Source organism: Contarinia nasturtii, unplaced genomic scaffold (assembly GCF_009176525.2).
Source record: "Contarinia nasturtii isolate CC-2019 unplaced genomic scaffold, AAFC_CNas_1.1 Cnas_scaffold_688, whole genome shotgun sequence".
NCBI classification, from domain to species: domain Eukaryota; kingdom Metazoa; phylum Arthropoda; class Insecta; order Diptera; family Cecidomyiidae; genus Contarinia; species Contarinia nasturtii.
In genome coordinates, this window is record NW_022198039.1 from 113,393 (window position 1) to 133,630 (window position 20,238).

Below are 20,238 nucleotides of genomic sequence, written 5' to 3' on the forward strand. Positions count from 1 at the left end.
TCTTGATTCTGATTTTATTCAGGTATATATGATACAAGTTTATATGATATACTCAGCGTACGTGATTATTCTGTTTTTCTTTTTCTGCTGGTTGTTATTGAGAACCAATTATTTGATTTCTTCAACGAATTCTCTCTTTTCATGTTGAAGATTAACAATTCAAGTCCATTTAGTAGCAGATGTACTGCACATGTTCGTAACCGTTTACAGCAAATACAATTCTTATGACTCTTTTCTTGTCATTTCACGTTTAAAAAAGACACGTTGCTGATGCGAATACCAAATACATATTTTTGCAATTCACTTTGGACAAATCTCTTTTTGGTATGTATTAAAAATATCGAATTACATAAATTTATTCCCTTTTTATGTTTCGTTTAAAAATACATAACCAAACAAACTTTTTTCTACAACTTTCTGGAACCTGATAGAAAATGAGTATTCATTTCAAATGCCAAAAACTGTATTGGTTTCATTTTGTATCATATAAATTACGCACAATTGTAAAAGTAAATAAGGACTGCACCAAAGGCTTTGTACGATATACAATTGAAGCAATTGAAACTCAAAATGGTTTGTATTATATTCAAAAAGAAGTAAATGATATTTGAAACTGTAGATTTAATGAGAACATGATGCCTGGTGAAAGTGTTCAAACGGAATGTAATGTTGTATTATTCATTACAGTGGGTTTAAGAGTTAATTGTTTATTCGTTTCAAAAGTTGCCTGAATACAATGCAAATTGACATTTAACTCCTATTCAGTAAACAATATATACAAAATTACTTTGTACAATTGTACAAACAACCACAAACAAAACCACTTTACATCAGGACGATAAAGTAATAAACAATATGTTTCCTTTGTTACATATGAACAGATTGGGTTTGTTTGGTTTTAAGAACTGAAACACAAGTTTGTCAAAAAAAATAAAGGAGTAACTAGAGTGGTTGTATTTCTATTTTCACATTTACGTAGGTTGCTCCATAATTTTTTTTAAAATGGTACTTATAGTGTTGCCCGATGTAAACCATTGTCATATTCGTAAAGTTTGATGTTTTGGTATGTATTCGTGCCCTGAACCTTTTGTCGTACGAACGCTATTTGTATTGTTTACAGTGACTGGTAAACTGCGACTCAACAAAAAAATGAATTTTACACGTGAAGATTTTCGTAAAATGATTTACTACGATTTTCGAAGTAAATTATCTCAACAACAGTGTTTCGATCGACTTCATTTGGCCTTTGGCAATGAAGCACCAACCCTTCAGACAATTTATAACTGGTACCGAGAATTCCGTTGCGGTCGTAGTTCGCTCAAAGACGAGTTTCATACAGGTCGTCCAAAATCGGCTGTTGTGCCACAAAACATCGATGCTGTCAGAAAACTGATTATGGAAGATCGTCATGTGACCTACCGTGAGATTGAGGCATCTTTGGGCATTTCATCCCACAGCATACATACAATTTTGCATGAACATTTAGCCGTAAAAAAGATTTGCTCTCGTTGGATCCCACATAAATTGACCGATGAACAAAAAATGGCTCGTGTGAGTTGGTGTAAAGAAATGCTCAAGAAATTCAATCGTGGTGCTTCAAAAGACGATAATAAAATCGTCACTGGTGACGAATCGTGGATATATGCCTATGAGCCCGAAACGAAACAGCAGTCGACTGTATGGGTCTTCCAAAATGAAGATAACCCAACGAAAGTTGTTCGAGCAAGAAGCACTTCGAAGCGAATGGTCGCCTGTTTTTTCGGGAGAAGTGGTCATGTGGCAACCGTTCCACTAGAGGATCGTAAGACCGTCAATTCTGATTGGTATACCACCATTTGTTTGCCCGAAGTGTTTGGTGAAATAAGAAAAAACAACCACCGTCGCAAAATAATTCTTCATCACGATAATGCGAGCTCTCACACATCTTTTCAAACTACTCGATTTTTGACCGGTCAAAACATCGAACTGATGGGTCATCCACCGTACAGTCCTGACCTGGCACCCAATGACTTTTTTTTGTTCCCAAGCGTGAAGAAAAAACTACGTGGTCAACGATTTTCGACACCAGAAGAAGCAGTTGAAGCGTTCAAAACACACGTTTTGGAGATATCAGTTTCGGAGTGGCACGAATGCTATGACAAATGGTTTCATCGAATGCAAAAGTGTATCGATCATCTCGGGGAATATTTTGAAAAACAATAAAACCATTTTCGACAAAAAACAACTGTGTTATATATGTTTTTAAAAAAAATTATGGAGCAACCCTCGTACTGGAACAAGTTAAAAAACGGCTACTCACAACACCCATTAAACATAATGCGAAACTATTAAATGAAAATACTCTTGATTGAGATAAAAACATTATGAGCTTGGAAAATGAATGGGTTACTACTCTCCTGTGTGTGTGTTTTGTGTGCGTACCACTTCTCGCTGTAACATTCTATGATCTTGTTTCGATTGCCGTAAATGTTATTGCCAATTATCGATACGTTAGACAAATACATGAACGTGTAACGCGTGCAAAGCATGAATCTTTTACACTCCATTGCATTTACAATATGCATATGCACAAAAAACACCACGCTACACTCCTATTCAAGATCTTACGAATGAGACAGAAAAAAGTGCTTTCAATGTGCCCTCCAGAATATTTTTTTCCCTCGTCAAACTTGGAAAAATGTATAAAAAGACAAGTGATGCCAATTATTTCTGTAGTTGGTGTTCGAATTTTATCGAATGAACAGCGACAATACTTTTCAATCGCAAATTAGTTAAATCACTTAAATTAAGATGGCTTTCAAGGTACAGAATTTACGTAGAAATGGCGAAGCAAGTGCTAAGTTTTATAGTTAAAGTTGTTGTTCAACGTTTTATAGTTTTTTTCCATTCTTTCTTCGAACTGCATAAATTTCTTGAGTTTAATAGTCTCAATGAGAAAAAAATAATTTAACGATTTGAATGAATAGTTCAAACTCTATTCAATTTAAAAATTATGAAAAACTTTGATAGAGTTTTTCCAAAGTATCAGTCTATATATTCTTTTGTGAACGCCGTTCACTGAACGGATGCACTTTTTCAAATATTTCATTTCAATTATATACGGAAGAGTGTTAGTGCATATTTTCCATGAAAAATTTCCTATAGAGGAAGTAGAATATCCTAGATAGAATTGTGAAAACGGGAAGAATCACTTCAACGACAAAAAAATATTTTAAACGATGTGAGAATTTAGTTTCATTCTTTTTTTCCTGAAATTAATTTCCGCGCAATTCTTAATCCAAAGATATTTTACGAATGAACTCACTGCATACCATCACAGAAACCATGTTACAAATTATCTGAAAGGAAACTTGCAACTTACTACATTGTGATTTTCAACAATAGAAGTTCAATCTCTGAAGAATAGAAATAGAAAGCAGTATGAATTCTATGTATATGTGCAGTTGAATCAATTGATATTCAACACAAAGTGATTTAATCTCATTTGATACTCGATAAAAATTGAAAACTCAATATAAAAAGATATAGTGTGAATATATTTCAATTGGATTACGATTCATTTTTTTTTCTTTCATTTTTTGTGTGCATATTACAGTTGTTGTTTTTGGCTGTGCTCGTTGCACATGCAAACGCTGGTGGACCTGCAGCATATAGCATTAACGCATTATCCGGAGATCATGCATTCGTAGGAAGTTCACAAGAGCACACGGTTAAAGTATGTTGATACATTTTCGTGAAATTGCATATTTTGCAATGTTTTTTAAAATTCTATTGATTTTCTACTTGAAAGGGACTATATGGCCAAAATGTTTTATCGTCGTATGCAAAAGCCGTCGATTCGGCCCACTCATCCGTACGTGTTAGTAGTTCTCGTCAAAGCAACGACGTTCTCGGTGAGCAAATCAAATATTTTTAATACAAAACACATTTGGATGTTTGTTCCAGTTTTCATTGAATACAATACCAACGTAATTTACGTGCGTTATTACGTAATTTACGTGCTCGTAAATAATAAAGTCGATTAAAATTTGCGTTACACTATCATTAGCATAATGTAGTTCATATTTCATATGAGTCAACTGAACCTGTTTGTGTATCAAATTAAGGCATTGTCGATGCTGTCTTTTTTATTTGAAAATTTTAAAATTTGCTATGAGAAAAATATTTCTTTTTTTTTTTTAAATAGAACCGATAAAAAAGTAAAAAAAAAAACTCAATTTTAATTCGACTGGTTTGTCATGGACGAATTCAACATGATTTGTATTTATTTTAATGAGTGCAATAATAAATTAATTAGCAACATCGAACAATTATGAATTAGTTTGAACATTTGTGAACAGAAAATAACTCAAGTTTTTTTCAGGTGGTTATGGTGCTGGTTATGGTGCCGGTTATGGTGCCGGTTATGGTGGTGCTTATGGTGCTGGATATGGTGTCGCTGCATACGGTGTTCCCAAAGTCGTTGCATCACCACTCAGTTACTCAGCACCTTCGGTGTATGGCGGACCTTCAGTATATGGTGGATACGGTAATTTTGAATTTCTACAGAAAGATGGGAAATATAGTGACAACATAAAGACATCATCAAAGGAATAATGTCACAAGCAATAATACTGATTTTAAATCAGTGAATAATTCTCTTCATATACACATATATTTATTTATATGATATTTTTGTTTGTAGGATATAATAAAGTTGTTAGTCCGGTCGTTTCTCCTGTTGTTGCTTCTTCTTATGGAGGTGTGTACTTTTTTTTCTTTAAATAAGTTTACATCTCGTTCAATAGGAGATCTTTTGTAATTCAATTTAAAATTCACAGGTTATGCTGTACCAAAAGTTGTCTCACCTGCTGTCGGTTTGTAGTTTATATAAAATTAACTACCAAATATGGTTCATTATAATTCAAAATGTGGAATATATCTTTTATTCTAACATCACTAATTAACTTTCCTTTCGGTAAAAAGTTGAATAATAATCTTCTGTAGAGGAAGTTTTTTTTTAACTTTAAACGTTTTGACAAAATATTATATTTAATTTCAGGAGTGTACGGTGGAGGGTATGCTGCACCTGCCTTAGGTATCATTTTTCTATCTCTTAATTATAACTGATGTTTAATGTTTTAATTTGATCATCAACATTCGACAGAGTCTGTAAACCAATTAAAATCAATTTCTCACAATACACATTGCTTTCTAGGCTATGGAGCTAATTTGGTGCCAAAAGTAGTTTCTTCATACGGTTCATATGGTGGTAAGAAAATGTCAATCAAGTGTCAAATGAATAGCTAATTTTTGTAAAACATTCTATCTAGGCTATGCTGCTCCAAAAGTTGTTGCACCCGCTCTTGGTATACAATTTTAACTATGCAATGGAGGGAGAGTGTGTAATTTCAGTCACTTTCGGTAATCCAATCTGCGTATCGATATCTGGAAACCGAGTTACTCCACTCTCCTTTTCTCCCAATATTCTTTTCACATATATTTACTAAACAAAATGACCTATTATAGGAGTTTCCAAAGTTGTCTCATCCTACGGCGCATATGGATATGGTGGTTACGCTCCAAAGGTTGTTGCCCCCGCATATGGATATGGTGGTTACGCTCCAAAAGTTGTTGCCCCCGCATATGGATATGGCGGTTCGTTATAATTTTTTCTCACCTTTTTTATATAATAATTTATTTTAATACAAACGATCCACCACTACTAATTGTTTTTCTCGATAAAAATTGTGGATGAAGTTTTCTCTCGACATCTTTGATGTGTTGTTTCTATTGAAACGTTTTGTTTGATTTTAATTTTTGTTTTCAGGAGTATCGCCTGTATCGACAGTAGTCAGTAGTGGATATGGTGCACCCGCTTTAGGTACTTTATGCTTTTTTGAACATTTTCTTCTTAAATTAAATTGGCATTTAAAGTTTTAATCGAAAATCAGCGTAAAAAACCAATGAAGTTTATTTGTTAAATTAATTAAAATCGATTTCCAGCGATGTGCTTTACTTCATATTTACTTTTATTTTTTAAAATGTATAGCTTATGGATCGTATGCTCCAAAGGTTGCATCAGTGGCTGGCTATGGAGTCGGTCCAGCGGTTTTGGGAGGCTACGGTGGTATGTTGAAAATTGCTTATCATATGAAACACGTTTCAAATTAGTGTTAAACAAGTATGAAAACTCTTATGTTTCGAAATGGAAATTTTCAATTCACCAAATGAATTTTTCGTTTAGTTCTTATTGGTTTTGTTTATCAAATTAAAATTGCTTCAATCCAAAATTATAGAATCTAGTCACAACTTTGGTTATGTATGTCATTTAATTTTATCTCTGTTCTTACCAAATTGACGTACTTTAATTGATTTCTAACAACTTTGCAGTATGAAAAAATTTCAATGCCAAAAAGTGTTTCAATCTTGTGTCAGAAAACAACTTCTCTTTTTGTTCTTAATTAGAAAAATCCAAGTAGATTAGAAAATTATTTAGCTAAGCAAGTCTTCCCATTTTTGCATTCATTAACTGACATCAGAGTTAATTGAATGAGTTTAACAGAAAAAGATGTTAATTTGTCGTCCATAAAACCCAAATTTACTGGTATCATTTTAATTCAAACTTGGCTCAAAACCAAATACGTTTTCAATGTATTTTTGCAATTAAGCAAACTTTCCAATTAAGCAAAACCGATTTTCCACTTTAGAACCATAAGATTTAATCAGACAATTTTTCATCATTATATCCTTTTATTTAATATTGTAAATTTGTTAAATATTATAATTAAATTCAGACACTTTCTCATTTTTCATTTATAGGTGTTGGACCAGTTGTTAAGTAAGTAGTTTTGAATGAAGTACTCATCTCTTTCCAACCATAACCGAAACACTAACACATTGAAATCACCGCCTTCGCCAGTAATGCAATTAATTTTCAATACATACAATGATTTTAAGTACAAAAACTCATCGTGAACGGTATAACACTGATATGGAAGAAGTGTGCTTTCAGATTTATCACCTACGCGTTCCATACGTTGGAAAACGTACATACATTTATAAAATGTTCCAATATACATGAGAAACACTTTCAATGTGGAAGAGTGATGACATATAGTGTGAATTGTAACACAACTTTAAAGCATAACGGATGCTTCTACAACAACAATTGAAATCCTAGATAAATGTGTTGAACGTGATTATAAACTTTGAGATTTAGAAAGAAAAAAAAACGTAGAAACAAAGCATAATTTGTTTAACAAGAATATGTGCACTGCACGCGCAACTAATTAATCAGATATAATTGAAACCAAAATCTACTCGATTTTTCAAATTGTTTTAATTCGCATGTCGTTAACACATTTTAAATGATTCAAGGATTTCCTTCCTTTTAAAAATGTTGCAGAAAATTGAGCAATAAATTTCCACTTAATCGCAAAGCAACGGATATAACGAAATGTGCAATTTATAGTATTACTACTTATCGCATTCATTCCAATGGAACTAGGATAAATGCCACTTTAAATCCGTATAAAACGTTTTAACAAATTGAATAAATTTGGCGATGTGCACTACGCGTAATTAACATTGGATCGTATTTTTTTTACATGTGATTCATAAAGAATGAAGATAGCGCGGAAATCAAATTCATGTGACTAAAACTTTTTAAATCTCCTTTCAGATCTGTAGCTAGTCCAGGATACGGTGGAGTAGTCAGTGTCGTTAGTCCAGGAGCCAGCTATTCATGGTAAATTTCGTCCAAACCAGAATGAAGATGCAAAAAATTATCTCGTTCGAGATTCGTTTTCAGCTCTATTTATTCTAATTTCTTTGTCTATATGAAGCTCACAGACGATCAAATTTACATTAAAAAATATACTTTTACAAAAAAACACATTTACTTGTTTTGCTTTTTTTATAGATTCATTCATCTTTTACCAATGGTTTTGGTGTCATTTATTTTGAAAATTCGTTTATTTAATATTAAGATATGGATCAAATGAGATACCTTAATAATACGAACACATTTATTTATTCGAATCAGCGAAAGTTATCACCTCTAGATCAATAAAAAGCAAATGCATCTGGAATACCGTCAACACTGATAGAAAAAGCTGCGATTTCATTGCACGTGGGATGCTTTGTGTTTATCGTTTGCTTTATTGCGAGGGTTTACTTATACGTATAAGCATAATACAAATTCCATGTCATTATCTGTTGTGCACTACATCAGTAGAGAAACAAGCTAGGACATCAAGTCTGTTTAAAAAAAACACAATATTGAAAAGCCATGGTATGGTAATAGACTCATTGAGTGTGACTCAATTGCATGGTATTTATAATTAACAGCAGGATAATAACGACTGACAGTGCTCTCATTGGGAAAAGTACCGGGGTCATCGTATTTGTCAAGTTCTATTTTTACACTCTACTTGCAGTTTTCTTCGCATTAATTATAAACGACACCATTGTTTATCACATTTATCACACCAGCTCTTTCAATCTTATCCCTCAACATTGCACAATGCTTCGTAGTGATTCAAACATTGTTGCTCATACCACGTAATATGCTAAAAACTATGGATAATTAACACCAACCACACCTAAATTCTATATGCACCCTTTTAATTACATGGTTATCCGCACCGCACAAAACATGTTGAGTCTTATCTTCTCCAATCCCTTTCGTTTTTTTTGCTTCAGGAATTCTTACAAATGGATATGTTGTATGAATGCCATTTATCGACACAAAACTTTTCATTTTAAGTTTTACTATTGGTCTTTTTATCAATTTCACAAAAATGTGAAAAATTGTAGGAACTTTGCATAGTTCTTGAACTGAGCAAACTGAATCTCATTAACTATAGAGAAAACCACCCTGAAAAAAGTTCCAAAAGTTGGTAAAACTATTCATAAAACTTCAACGGAAGAGCAATGCAAATTTAGTTGGACTGTTCAAAATCTTTAAATATTTCAAACAGATACAACCTTAGAGGTAGTTGTTACATATTATTATTTTTCCATGGTGATCAACAAATCAGATTCAATGCAGTCTCAGAGAATGTTTTTTTTTAGTGGAGAATGATAATAGCTCAGCACAATCAATTTTCTACTCTTTACTTTTTTACAACTTTTTTTTTTCAAAGAAAAAGCAGACGTTATTATTAATTGTAGAACATATTTTTTAAAAGAGTATTTAAATATTATGAGTACTTACGGTTGGTTATCACTGTTTATTAAACACCGCCAACGCAAAGTTAAAAAACTCAAATGGAAATGAAAAGTGAATGTAGAATAACATCAAAAACTTGAATACAAATACTCGTGCAGCGTAGGATAATCTGGGCTTATACTTGACTTGTGCCAATGTTTAATTGAAACTTAGGGTGGCAAATGAAGAAAAATTTATAAAGCTACCGCAAATATTTAAAAAATAATTTGTTTTCATTCAAAGAAAATTTTCCGCTATTTTAGAAAATTGGAAAGTGACAATATTTAGGTCAATCTTGACAAAGTATTAAAAAATGAGGAAGTGACTCTTTTGCACGTTTAAAACCATCAATTTATTCTGTGACTACTATTTCTTGAGACTTACTTATATTCGAGCAATAAAAGCAAGTATTCTTCATCTTGTCTTGATATTATATGAAAAAGAAAAAAAAACATGAGTAATTTTCCTGTGTATCTCACTATCGCAAGTATGACAGTAGACTGCGTTCAGTTGATCTTGATACAAATAATGTCTTTTTACAGTTGATATAATATTTTAAGTTCCACATAAAACTCGTAGCAAAAGATTTAAAAGTTTGCTTTTGTGATTGAATCCATTAGTGTAATTAAAGAATGAAACTTTTCATTTTGAATTTCCATTTTCATATGATTTTGACTGCAAGATTACTTACTCGAAGAAAAAAAAACACAAATTCCAAGAATATTTCAAAATCTTGATATCGCTGTACTAGACAAAATTAAACTCAAACATTTATATCCATCTTCAAATTCATATCAGAAAGTACAATGAACATCTTAATACTTGATTCGTTGGCACTGTATTATCGTGAATTCGTCATTTTACCACAACGACATTACAAAAGAGAGAATGGCTTAAAATAAATGCGTCAATATACAAACAATAAGTTGGTGACGTCATTTTTATCTATAAGTCAACCGCATCTCTTGCAAAATGGTACGAATATATGAATATGAGAGAGTAAGCCAAGTCTACCATAGTTATTGTTCGTAAAAATACAATAGAAATCAATGCGCGGTAATCGCTTTTTGAATAACAATTATATTTTACAAAAAGGTAGCTTAATTTGTTCAATCCATGTCATTTCTCCAAATTATGTCAACAACAATGTTTTAATTACGACTTTTTGTGGCATGGCTATGCATTGAATTTCTAAATTCATTTATTTTTTGGCTTCAAAGTATGACTTGTTATATAAAATCAGTTCAAATGACGGTAACGCAACCAAAACATACCGTCTAAATTAAATAATAACCATCAAAAATTGAATAACAAATTTAATGACTTGAAATGCCGAGACAGATCTTTTGATTAAAAATGGTCTACATTGTTACACGAATTAAAAAAAAAAACAATGAAATATAATCTGATGCATGAAAGTTGTAAAGGATTAAAATAAACATTTATAATTATGTGAATGATTATCCACATACTTTGTGTGGATAACTTTGAACAACAGCTACACCACGTGTGACTCAAAACGTTAAATATGAAGCATAATGACAGGCGTTTCATTTAAATTCAATCTGTATATTTGCTAAATAAATTTGCTTTAGTGAACGCATTAAAAGCAAATGAGAAGAATTTAAAAGTTCATGCGGGGAATATAGCTTCATTGGACAAAAAACATTTTTCGTCATGTTCACAATATTCATTTTACATAATGCACGTACACATAGTACTGTTATGATAACAGTAACCACATCAGTACAGCATTGATTCTAATGAAATGGGTGGTGCGGTGAATGAAACCGTAAAAACACTACTGCTATCGGACTTCACTGAAATTTATCCTGCTCCTTTGTTAGGTGTGTTTGTGTTCGAATGATTACTAAAGCTTTCAAGTTAGAATTGTTGTAGTATTAATGTTTATCAGACAGCCGGATTTGCAAAACATGGAACAATTGCACGCCTTGTCAATTCAATTTAGTTATATGTTAACATTACATGAATAAACTGTTTTTAAAATTGACTCATATGATAGTGTGTGCTATTTTTCATTAGAAATTCAGAACAAACGGCCCTTTGCATCTGTATGAGATTATTTACCAATTACATAACAATAATAGACTGATATGTGTGTCCGTGACACATACAAAGCCACATAAAATGGAAGAACTTTAAGCTAGAATTGAATTGTCACTGTTAAAGGCATAATACGCATTTTCGTTGACCTGGTATTTATAATTTTATTATGGAATTAGATTTAGCTCTAACTTTTATAATACCGCACGTTAACGGACTTTGTTTCTTTTATTTTTAGTAAGTCTTTTCAAGTAGAGATATACAAATAATACGAAACAGCCAAAACGTATTTTTTCCAACATAATGTTATCGGCACACCTATATTCAAATGGTGCGACTTCTAACTTGCAAACAGTAAAGTGTCATTTGTCATACTACGAGGGTTGCTCCATAATTTTTTTTAAAAACATATATAACACAGTTGTTTTTTGTCGAAAATGGTTTTATTGTTTTTCAAAATATTCCCCGAGATGATCGATACACTTTTGCATTCGATGAAACCATTTGTCATAGCATTCGTGCCACTCCGAAACTGATATCTCCAAAACGTGTGTTTTGAACGCTTCAACTGCTTCTTCTGGTGTCGAAAATCGTTGACCACGTAGTTTTTTCTTCACGCTTGGGAACAAAAAAAAGTCATTGGGTGCCAGGTCAGGACTGTACGGTGGATGACCCATCAGTTCGATGTTTTGACCGGTCAAAAATCGAGTAGTTTGAAAAGATGTGTGAGAGCTCGCATTATCGTGATGAAGAATTATTTTGCGACGGTGGTTGTTTTTTCTTATTTCACCAAACACTTCGGGCAAACAAATGGTGGTATACCAATCAGAATTGACGGTCTTACGATCCTCTAGTGGAACGGTTGCCACATGACCACTTCTCCCGAAAAAACAGGCGACCATTCGCTTCGAAGTGCTTCTTGCTCGAACAACTTTCGTTGGGTTATCTTCATTTTGGAAGACCCATACAGTCGACTGCTGTTTCGTTTCGGGCTCATAGGCATATATCCACGATTCGTCACCAGTGACGATTTTATTAACGTCTTTTGAAGCACCACGATTGAATTTCTTGAGCATTTCTTTACACCAACTCACACGAGCCATTTTTTGTTCATCGGTCAATTTATGTGGGATCCAACGAGAGCAAATCTTTTTTACGGCTAAATGTTCATGCAAAATTGTATGTATGCTGTGCCCAAACCCAATAAACCATTTGATCCATTCTGTAATGCCATTTGTAGCACATTATGTATACATGTACAAATTTTGTACACATTATGTATACAAACTGCATTACAGGATGGATCAAATGGTTTATTGGGAAGATGCCTCAATCTCACGGTAGGTCACATGACGATCTTCCATAATCAGTTTTCTGACAGCATCGATGTTTTGTGGCACAACAGCCGATTTTGGACGACCTGTATGAAACTCGTCTTTGAGCGAACTACGACCGCAACGGAATTCTCGGTACCAGTTATAAATTGTCTGAAGGGTTGGTGCTTCATTGCCAAAGGCCAAATGAAGTCGATCGAAACACTGTTGTTGAGATAATTTACTTCGAAAATCGTAGTAAATCATTTTACGAAAATCTTCACGTGTAAAATTCATTTTTTTGTTGAGTCGCAGTTTACCAGTCACTGTAAACAATACAAATAGCGTTCGTACGACAAAAGGTTCAGGGCACGAATACATACCAAAACATCAAACTTTACGAATATGACAATGGTTTACATCGGGCAACACTATAAGTACCATTTTAAAAAAAATTATGGAGCAACCTACGTATCTGATGTTGGATATTTAAGACTTATATCATATCACATTTTTCCTCTCTTTTTCAACTGGTCTCGGGTTCAGAGCTGTCAACGGTTGACCACTTCTTTTGGATAAAAATTAATAGAGTGTCTTTATTTTTGTTTATTTGCGTAAAACTAAACGATAGTAATATTTAAATTTTTTGACGAGATAATAGCTGTCAAAATACATCGAAAAATGTTAATTATTGTTCATTGACAGCTCTGTTTCTGCTGTTTTTGTTGCTGCAGTTACTGCAGTTTTTTGCTTTTCTATCAAAGTTAAACTTCAAGTGTTTGCTATGAGTGTGCAGTTTCATACTAGGGGTTGGACACTCGGATTAGGAATCATCATTTGCTTCGGATTCGTAAATAACAGTCGGATTCGTCGGAATAGTGGAAATCATCGAATTTGGTTTTTGGCATAAAACAGTTCGTGTTTTTTTACTAAAATTGGTTTAACAATTTATTGAAGCAATTTTAATTTATTGAAATTAATATTTTTTGTTATAATTGGTATCAAATTTATGAACCAAAATTATTTTAATTGTTGTACGGCTTATGAATATAAATAAGTTCATTTATAAAACTGTCAATGTAGATATAATAAGTTGGTTGATCGTGTTTTGACAGTTTCGAACAACGAACTTATATACGTATACAAAATATGTTGTCATTGGAAATTTAAATGTTAAATTTGTGTTAATATTTTTTAAATTGTGTTAATTTTTAATTTAAATTTCTCAAAATTACAAAAATTATTGAATTTCAATGTTTTAGATTCAAATTAAATGCTATCGTTGTGTATATACTGTACAACCAGAATATGAACTAGATCATTGAATTTTTGGGAATCATCGGAATAGTGAGAATTGTAAGAATAGCGAGAATCGTGGATTTGCTGTATATTCTTCATTTGCGAACGGTGTACAACCCCTAGGCTTCATTCGGTACAATTACTCTGCTTGTATTACAGAGTCTGTAACCTTTTACGAGCTTAGCCCAAAATAGACTCTTTCGGAGAGTGGTTTTTTTTTTCAAACGGTTCACAATGAGTTATCATTATAGCTGAAACCATCAACTAGATGAATTTATGAATTGCAATTCTGGCAAACCAACCTACGTTGAATAATTCTTTCTGAATTGCAACAAAGTGCCAGTTTTGAGAGTTGTACGCCACTTTAAAAGCAGCGCTATTCGAACATACCAGCACGCAGAGTCTGTTTGCGTGGTCACAGTCTAACGCATGGAAATGTTCGTTTTTTAATCGATGCATTCAGTACGTTTTGTCTAAAGCGAATCAATTGTTTTTCATTCGTATCATACTTGAATACTTTGCCATCAACGTTTTTCATCGAAAATGGTAAAAGGTCATATTACTAAATTCAAGTCATTTTGTGTAGGTGAGTAGTTGCCAATTTGACCAATGAACCTTGAATATTGCACAACAAATTGCAAAATAACATCGTTTAATTGGAGTATCATTCAGACTAATTCCTCTTCACAAATAATAAATCTTAAGTAATTTCGATAGATCATTGGCATCTAGGTAATATTCTAGTTAAGTAATTCAATAGCGAAGGTTTAATTAGACATAATAGACATTTATCATCACAAATCATAGCCATGTGAGAGCCGCTTAATTATCCTTTTAAATATAACACATACATACTAAATATGATCTTGCATGGTTTGCCAAACGCAAATGTAAATCCGAATATGTACGAGAGTCGCCATGTCGGTGTCATAAAATGAACTTATCATAATTCGACATTACATAAGAACTGGTTGATATTTTCACAGTTGGCTGAATGCTCATTCATGACTTTTTCGCAAATTGTGTCCAGCCGCAGCAAGCAATCTGTTGTTTATAGAATTATTACTATTTCGTGTCGCGTCATTTCTTTATCTCACTGACATACAGTGCACACAGTTCAATTTGTGGTCTTGTTTCTGCCGCAATGAACAATGTGTGAGTGTAAATACGCGCGCGCTCTCGTTGCTTAATCATTTCAGACACCGATTTACGAATTTTTGCTCTATTTACAGACGGCTGTCGAAGCTGAATGCACAATAAATTTTCAGCAAAATTGTTGTAATAATTTCGGGTGTGAACTCATGCATTTAATGCGCACAGGCATAGTCTCTGTAATAATAATGATAAATTAAAATGTTTCCACCAACAACGCGCTTCATTTTGAAAACGCAAAAACGTATAACCGAGATATTTAACGATTCTGACACAATTCCGGAACCAATTGCTCTATGAAAACTAAAATCACTATATCTTGTTATTAAGATAAATTTATGTTCTAAAATCATTACGTTTATGCAGTTGAATTTAATTTCAATATCCGCCATCGTTTCCAATACAATTATTTCTATTTTATGGAATAATAATGTGCTAGACAAATTATCAGTTTTCCAAAAAAAAAGACGAGCATAAAATTTTGATAGAAGGACTTAAAAAGTGATAACAAGCCTCTTTGTCAACTCTAATCTAATCAGTATTAATATTTTGCATCGCTGCCAGAAAAATTCTATTAGACATAAATGGATTATAACCTAAAGAAATTAACCATAAAAGGCAAACATGAAAACGACTTACAAAAAAAGGTGTGAGTGTCTGAAAATGTAGCAAACTGGGTACGCGATCATTTATTTATTGTTGGTTTTTTATGATTTTCTTTTTTTAGTCTGCTATCGCAGTCAATTTTTGTCAAGTGTACTAATCACATGGAAAATTATGAATAAATTATGCGTCTTGTTTTTAGGTGAATGCTTTTTTGCTCTGTCTCAATGCATATTCGTCGAGAGTATTTTTTGTGTGCCAAATAATAAGTGGTAAATGATTCGTTGCGAAAATGGTAAAAGAGCACACTCACCGGCCATGCATTCGTTCAAAATCTTGAAGTAAGCCTTTAATGGAATGTATCATGCGTACATTAATTCAATAGTGGTTGGTTCATTATTCACCGAATTGCCAGTATATTGAATATTCTCATGTTAGAGCCAAACAAATTTCCCAAAAATTTGTTTGTCAAAAATAGTAATTAAAGAAGTTTTCATGACAATGTACTCTTACTCTTATTAAGCTTATAACTCCATAAAATTTAGGAGTAACACGTGCGAAAAGATCACTTAATCCGAATAACAGGACTTAATTGTCATTCAATGTATGGAGCAAAATATTGTATACTCTTTCGGCGTTAAGCAAATTCAATTCAATTGACCTTTTCTGGACATTTTTAAGGCATATTTTCAGCATTACTGTGATCATTTGTCTAATTAAATGGCTGTCATCTATATTCGACTATAAATTGGAATATTTTTGGTCATTCAGTCGTGCGGACACGTTTTCCGTGGAATTTTATCCGAATATTTCGACAACTTACAAAAAAGAAAACAGCTTTTGGTTGTGCAAACGATGCAGAAAAACGCAATTTTTTCTCACTTTCCTCTATATAGTTGTCTTGCATATTCGAATGCATTCGGATTTTCCGTCGACTGTCGAAAGCCAGTGTAAATGCGCTCAGTTTGTCGCATTATACCATAGATTTTTTTCCACACTTGCTAAAGGCTTTAATTAAACTGTTTTGCTATAAACTTCACTTGAACCAAACAGACACAACCGGTGTGCGAATGTCGTTGTTATGAAACAACTTATATTGACTCGTTCAACCAACATCTGCAAAATTTTATTGAAGCTTGGCTGGGTCTGTATTCAACTCTAAACCTTAATTACCAAGATTAAACTCTAGACCGAGCAGACACCGTGCCGCACTCATATGGCGAAATCAATTTGTCGAATATCGAATTAAGCCCGAGAAAATAAATCTCGGCCACTGTAGGTCTTGTACTTATTCATTTTTTTGTCTATGTATTGCTTGTTTTTATCAAGAATTTTTTTTTGTTATTTTGACGGCGTATTTTTGATAACTTGCGCGATTGCACAAATTGAAAACGAATAAATAAATATAATATTCCAAACTTTATGTTACTCTATAGCAAATTGTATTCAAAATATCGTGAACCAGTAGTTCATGCTATAAAAATGTTGTGCGACTTTTCTTTTTAAATGAATGCGTGTATCAATGGATAAGTGCGTATGCAGCAAGGAATATTTAATTTATGTTAGATACACAAATCTTAGTTAAAACCAATTCTCGAAAGAGCGTTTAAATATTTCCTTGCTGAAGAAAAGGGAAAATACAGAATGAAATTAGTTGTAAACGTCCACATTCATTGGGCTTTTGAAACCGTAATTGACTTTTGCTAAGAAAAGAAAAAATGTTGACGAGACTATGTCTATCCAGCTATCTATTTCACAATATTATTTTTTCAACTGTCAATGATACTAAAGCGGTACGAGACAATGTGGCCGAGTAATTCGATAGCTAAAGCAAGGTCAGATATATTCGTTTTGTGTGTCTTTTTGCGTATAACATAATTTTCATATTTTTCCGATATGCTCTTTTCTTCAGATAAAGTACACTGATTCGGATATAAACCAAAATATTGAAAATTTTATTGGAATGTTTGAGCTATTATTTGTCTATCAACCATCTTTCTTTGTTTGTATATAATTGTATAGCTCTGTACTATTGATTCCATCAATATGCAAAGGTCCTATTGAAGCATCAATACAGACTTTTTTTATGTCTGAGAATTTGTCAGAATAAAATTGTTTTGATTTGTTTTTTTATGTATGAAATTAAAAAAATATTGATACAATTTTTAAGTATTATTTATAGTAGCCATGACAAAAAAAAAATTCAATGACGTAGAAAATGTCATTATTGTAAATTAAAAAAGGTCTATATCGACTATACGGATGAAAAAAATAGTTCATGAATTTCGAATTGATTTATTTGTACATTTAAATATAACCTATAGTATGGACATTGGACAACATAAATCAATCGAACTGAATTGAATGATTCTATAAAGAGAATGCCTAATTGCATTTGAGCAAGCGGTTTACATAAAAGTCAAAAAAAAATTTTTCAAACTCAAATTTATTGTCGGCGACCGGTTATGTGCAATATTTTATTTATGCTGATTTTAGTGTTTTTCTCGTTGAACGGTCAATTACGTTTTATAAAATAAATTGGACAATTCAGAGGGAATATCGAACATAGCATTATAATCGGTCAGTATATGCACAAACGAAGAGAGAGAGAGAGAGAGGGAGAAATTGATGTTATCCATGTAAAATATGCCAAACCATGATTATCAACGCCACCAAGAGTCTGCAATGAAAGATATGTATAATGTACTGCTGTCACGTGTCAATTCAAAGTAGAACAACAAATTCAGTTATAGATTATAGCATGGAAAAAATGTTATATAAAATGTTACCCTTCAACCTTTGTTTGCGTATAAAATTCATTCATAGAAACCATTAAAAAAAAAACAATATTTCATATTTTTTAAATGGTCAATTTTCAATTTTACCTCTAAATTTACTTTCATACAGGTCAAGTCTAGCAGGATTTTCAAAATAAATAAAGCGTTTGCATTGAGTTCGGATTTTTCGATCGCAAAAAATCATATTCATTTAATTGCTGTTGTGCTAGCATTTAACGAATGAAAATGTTTCAGTCTGTGACGTTACTAAGAATTGTTATTGTTAATTTGTTATTGTATTGTTTTTGAGACACAACCAAAGTGTGTGTGTGTGTGCTACAATGGGCCTTGCCTTTGGGTGTTTGGTTGAGACAAGAGCCACGAGTCGTATGACATTTAACGGTTTATTTCCTTTGCATTTCAAACTTCAGATTTTAGATCAGTAAACAAATCAGTTCGATTGCCGCCTGTATCATCACATTGAATTATTCGGGCACACGTTTTTGCACAGATTATATTACAAAATATCGCACTTTAAAATGCGCTCATTGCAAACACTGGTTGTGCGTCTGTTCAATAACACGATTATGGAAAAAGACACTTTAAATTTGATTGGAAAATTGTGCACTGAATTACAACTGACACCCGACATCGAATTCACATGCTATCAAGCACACGCTGAATACTGTAAGCGGTATTTTGAAAAGCGATTCAAACAGACGACATTCGAGTATAATGGCGCAATTAATCAGACGAATGAGCTAATGCAGTCAAGTCAAGAATTGGACGAAGTTGAAAAGACCACGCTGCTGCATACCTTGGCTTTAATATCAATTTGTGCCAAGTACGTGAATGGATTTCGGTCTGAAAAACTATTTGTAAAACTAACACAGTATTTAGAAAATAACGGCACACCATGTAGTTCACGAGAATTCCGAAATACCGAATATATTGTCTTCAAGTATTTGGAATTCAATGTATGTATCAACGTATGTGAAAGCAAAAAGCAAACATCCAATTGTCGGTACTTATCTCTTAATTTATTTCAATTTCTTTCTATCCACCACAAAAAAACAAACACACAGATCAAACCATCGGAATTGTATGCTGAGGCAATTGAATTGGCAAGGAAAATATCAAAAAAACATTGCGATCTCGTTCAGTACAACTCTCTCCATGACAGTTGTGTTAATTTACTTCGTAAAATATACCATTATCGCAAAGATTTCGATGAAATGTATGTATAACGGGCGGTTTTGTGTTTTATTGTGAGATTCTGTGATGACATTTATTGATACTGTAAATTAATGTGTTTATTTTGTTCTTGCAGTCTACATTACGTCGAAGAAAACACATACAATTATTTTGGAAATGAGGAATTCAAATTGGCAGCAGCAACATTATATGCGTCAACAATACTTATTAAGTCGCAGGGCGGAAATATTGTTCTAAATGAAATTGTAAAATTGACATATTTGAACGAATCACTTGTACGAAAATTGGGCCAGTCAGTGCATGACTTCTATTTAGATTGCATCAGATATTAAATTTATACATTAAGTATATGACATACTGAAGGGAAAAAAATATTCAAAACAGTGATATTATTTTATGGTTTAAGAGATGAAATAAATTGCCAAGCAAAAAATGAAAATGAATTTCAAATAGTTCGCTTTTAATATCCAAGTTCATGGGTACCAACCTAACACTGTTTCATTTCTCAGTATCGCTTCAAAGTGTTCACTGTTCATCCATCGTGTCACTCGTTGTGTGTGCACTGTGCATGCTATTGCGATAGGCGAGCAGCTGTGTGATTTGACTGTATTGGTGCCACCGA

General features: G+C 32.7%; 2 protein-coding genes across 3 annotated transcripts; both read left to right on the plus strand.

Moving 5' to 3' along the window:
* Positions 1 to 2,715: 2,715 nt before the first annotated feature.
* LOC116340442 (cuticle protein 21.3) lies at positions 2,716 to 7,759 on the plus strand. The gene is made up of 14 exons (XM_031766930.1): positions 2,716 to 2,802; positions 3,596 to 3,715; positions 3,791 to 3,893; positions 4,364 to 4,528; positions 4,685 to 4,741; positions 4,821 to 4,856; positions 5,042 to 5,077; positions 5,198 to 5,251; positions 5,313 to 5,348; positions 5,509 to 5,637; positions 5,810 to 5,863; positions 6,032 to 6,109; positions 6,802 to 6,820; positions 7,664 to 7,759. Exons 1-14 carry the CDS (start codon positions 2,791 to 2,793, stop codon positions 7,731 to 7,733), a joined length of 969 nt encoding a protein of 322 aa, XP_031622790.1. The 5' UTR covers positions 2,716 to 2,790; the 3' UTR covers positions 7,734 to 7,759.
* Positions 7,760 to 18,503: 10,744 nt separating this feature from the next.
* LOC116340448 lies at positions 18,504 to 20,037 on the plus strand. Of its 2 annotated transcripts, XM_031766937.1 has the most exons (4): positions 18,504 to 18,531; positions 18,833 to 19,390; positions 19,487 to 19,638; positions 19,732 to 20,037. In XM_031766937.1, exons 2-4 carry the CDS (start codon positions 18,941 to 18,943, stop codon positions 19,946 to 19,948), a joined length of 819 nt encoding a protein of 272 aa, XP_031622797.1. In that variant the 5' UTR covers positions 18,504 to 18,531; positions 18,833 to 18,940; the 3' UTR covers positions 19,949 to 20,037. The 2 variants fall into 2 exon arrangements, with proteins under 2 accessions (XP_031622797.1, XP_031622798.1); XM_031766938.1 differs by lacking the exon at positions 18,504 to 18,531 and having other exon boundaries at positions 18,762 to 19,378.
* Positions 20,038 to 20,238: the final 201 nt, after the last annotated feature.

What these genes read in the sequence shown, in the direction of transcription:
- LOC116340442 (XM_031766930.1), top strand. An exon ending in TCAAAGCAACGACGTTCTCG is followed by an intron (nt 3,894 to 4,363) that starts GTGAGCAAATCA and finishes AGTTTTTTTCAG; the next exon opens with GTGGTTATGGTGCTGGTTAT. An exon ending in AGTTGTCTCACCTGCTGTCG is followed by an intron (nt 4,857 to 5,041) that starts GTTTGTAGTTTA and finishes ATTTAATTTCAG; the next exon opens with GAGTGTACGGTGGAGGGTAT.
- LOC116340448 (XM_031766937.1), top strand. Translation starts at nt 18,941, where the DNA reads ATGCGCTCATTGCAAACACTGGTTGTGCGTCTGTTCAATAACACGATT. An exon ending in AATTCAATGTATGTATCAAC is followed by an intron (nt 19,391 to 19,486) that starts GTATGTGAAAGC and finishes ACAAACACACAG; the next exon opens with ATCAAACCATCGGAATTGTA. An exon ending in CGCAAAGATTTCGATGAAAT is followed by an intron (nt 19,639 to 19,731) that starts GTATGTATAACG and finishes TTGTTCTTGCAG; the next exon opens with TCTACATTACGTCGAAGAAA.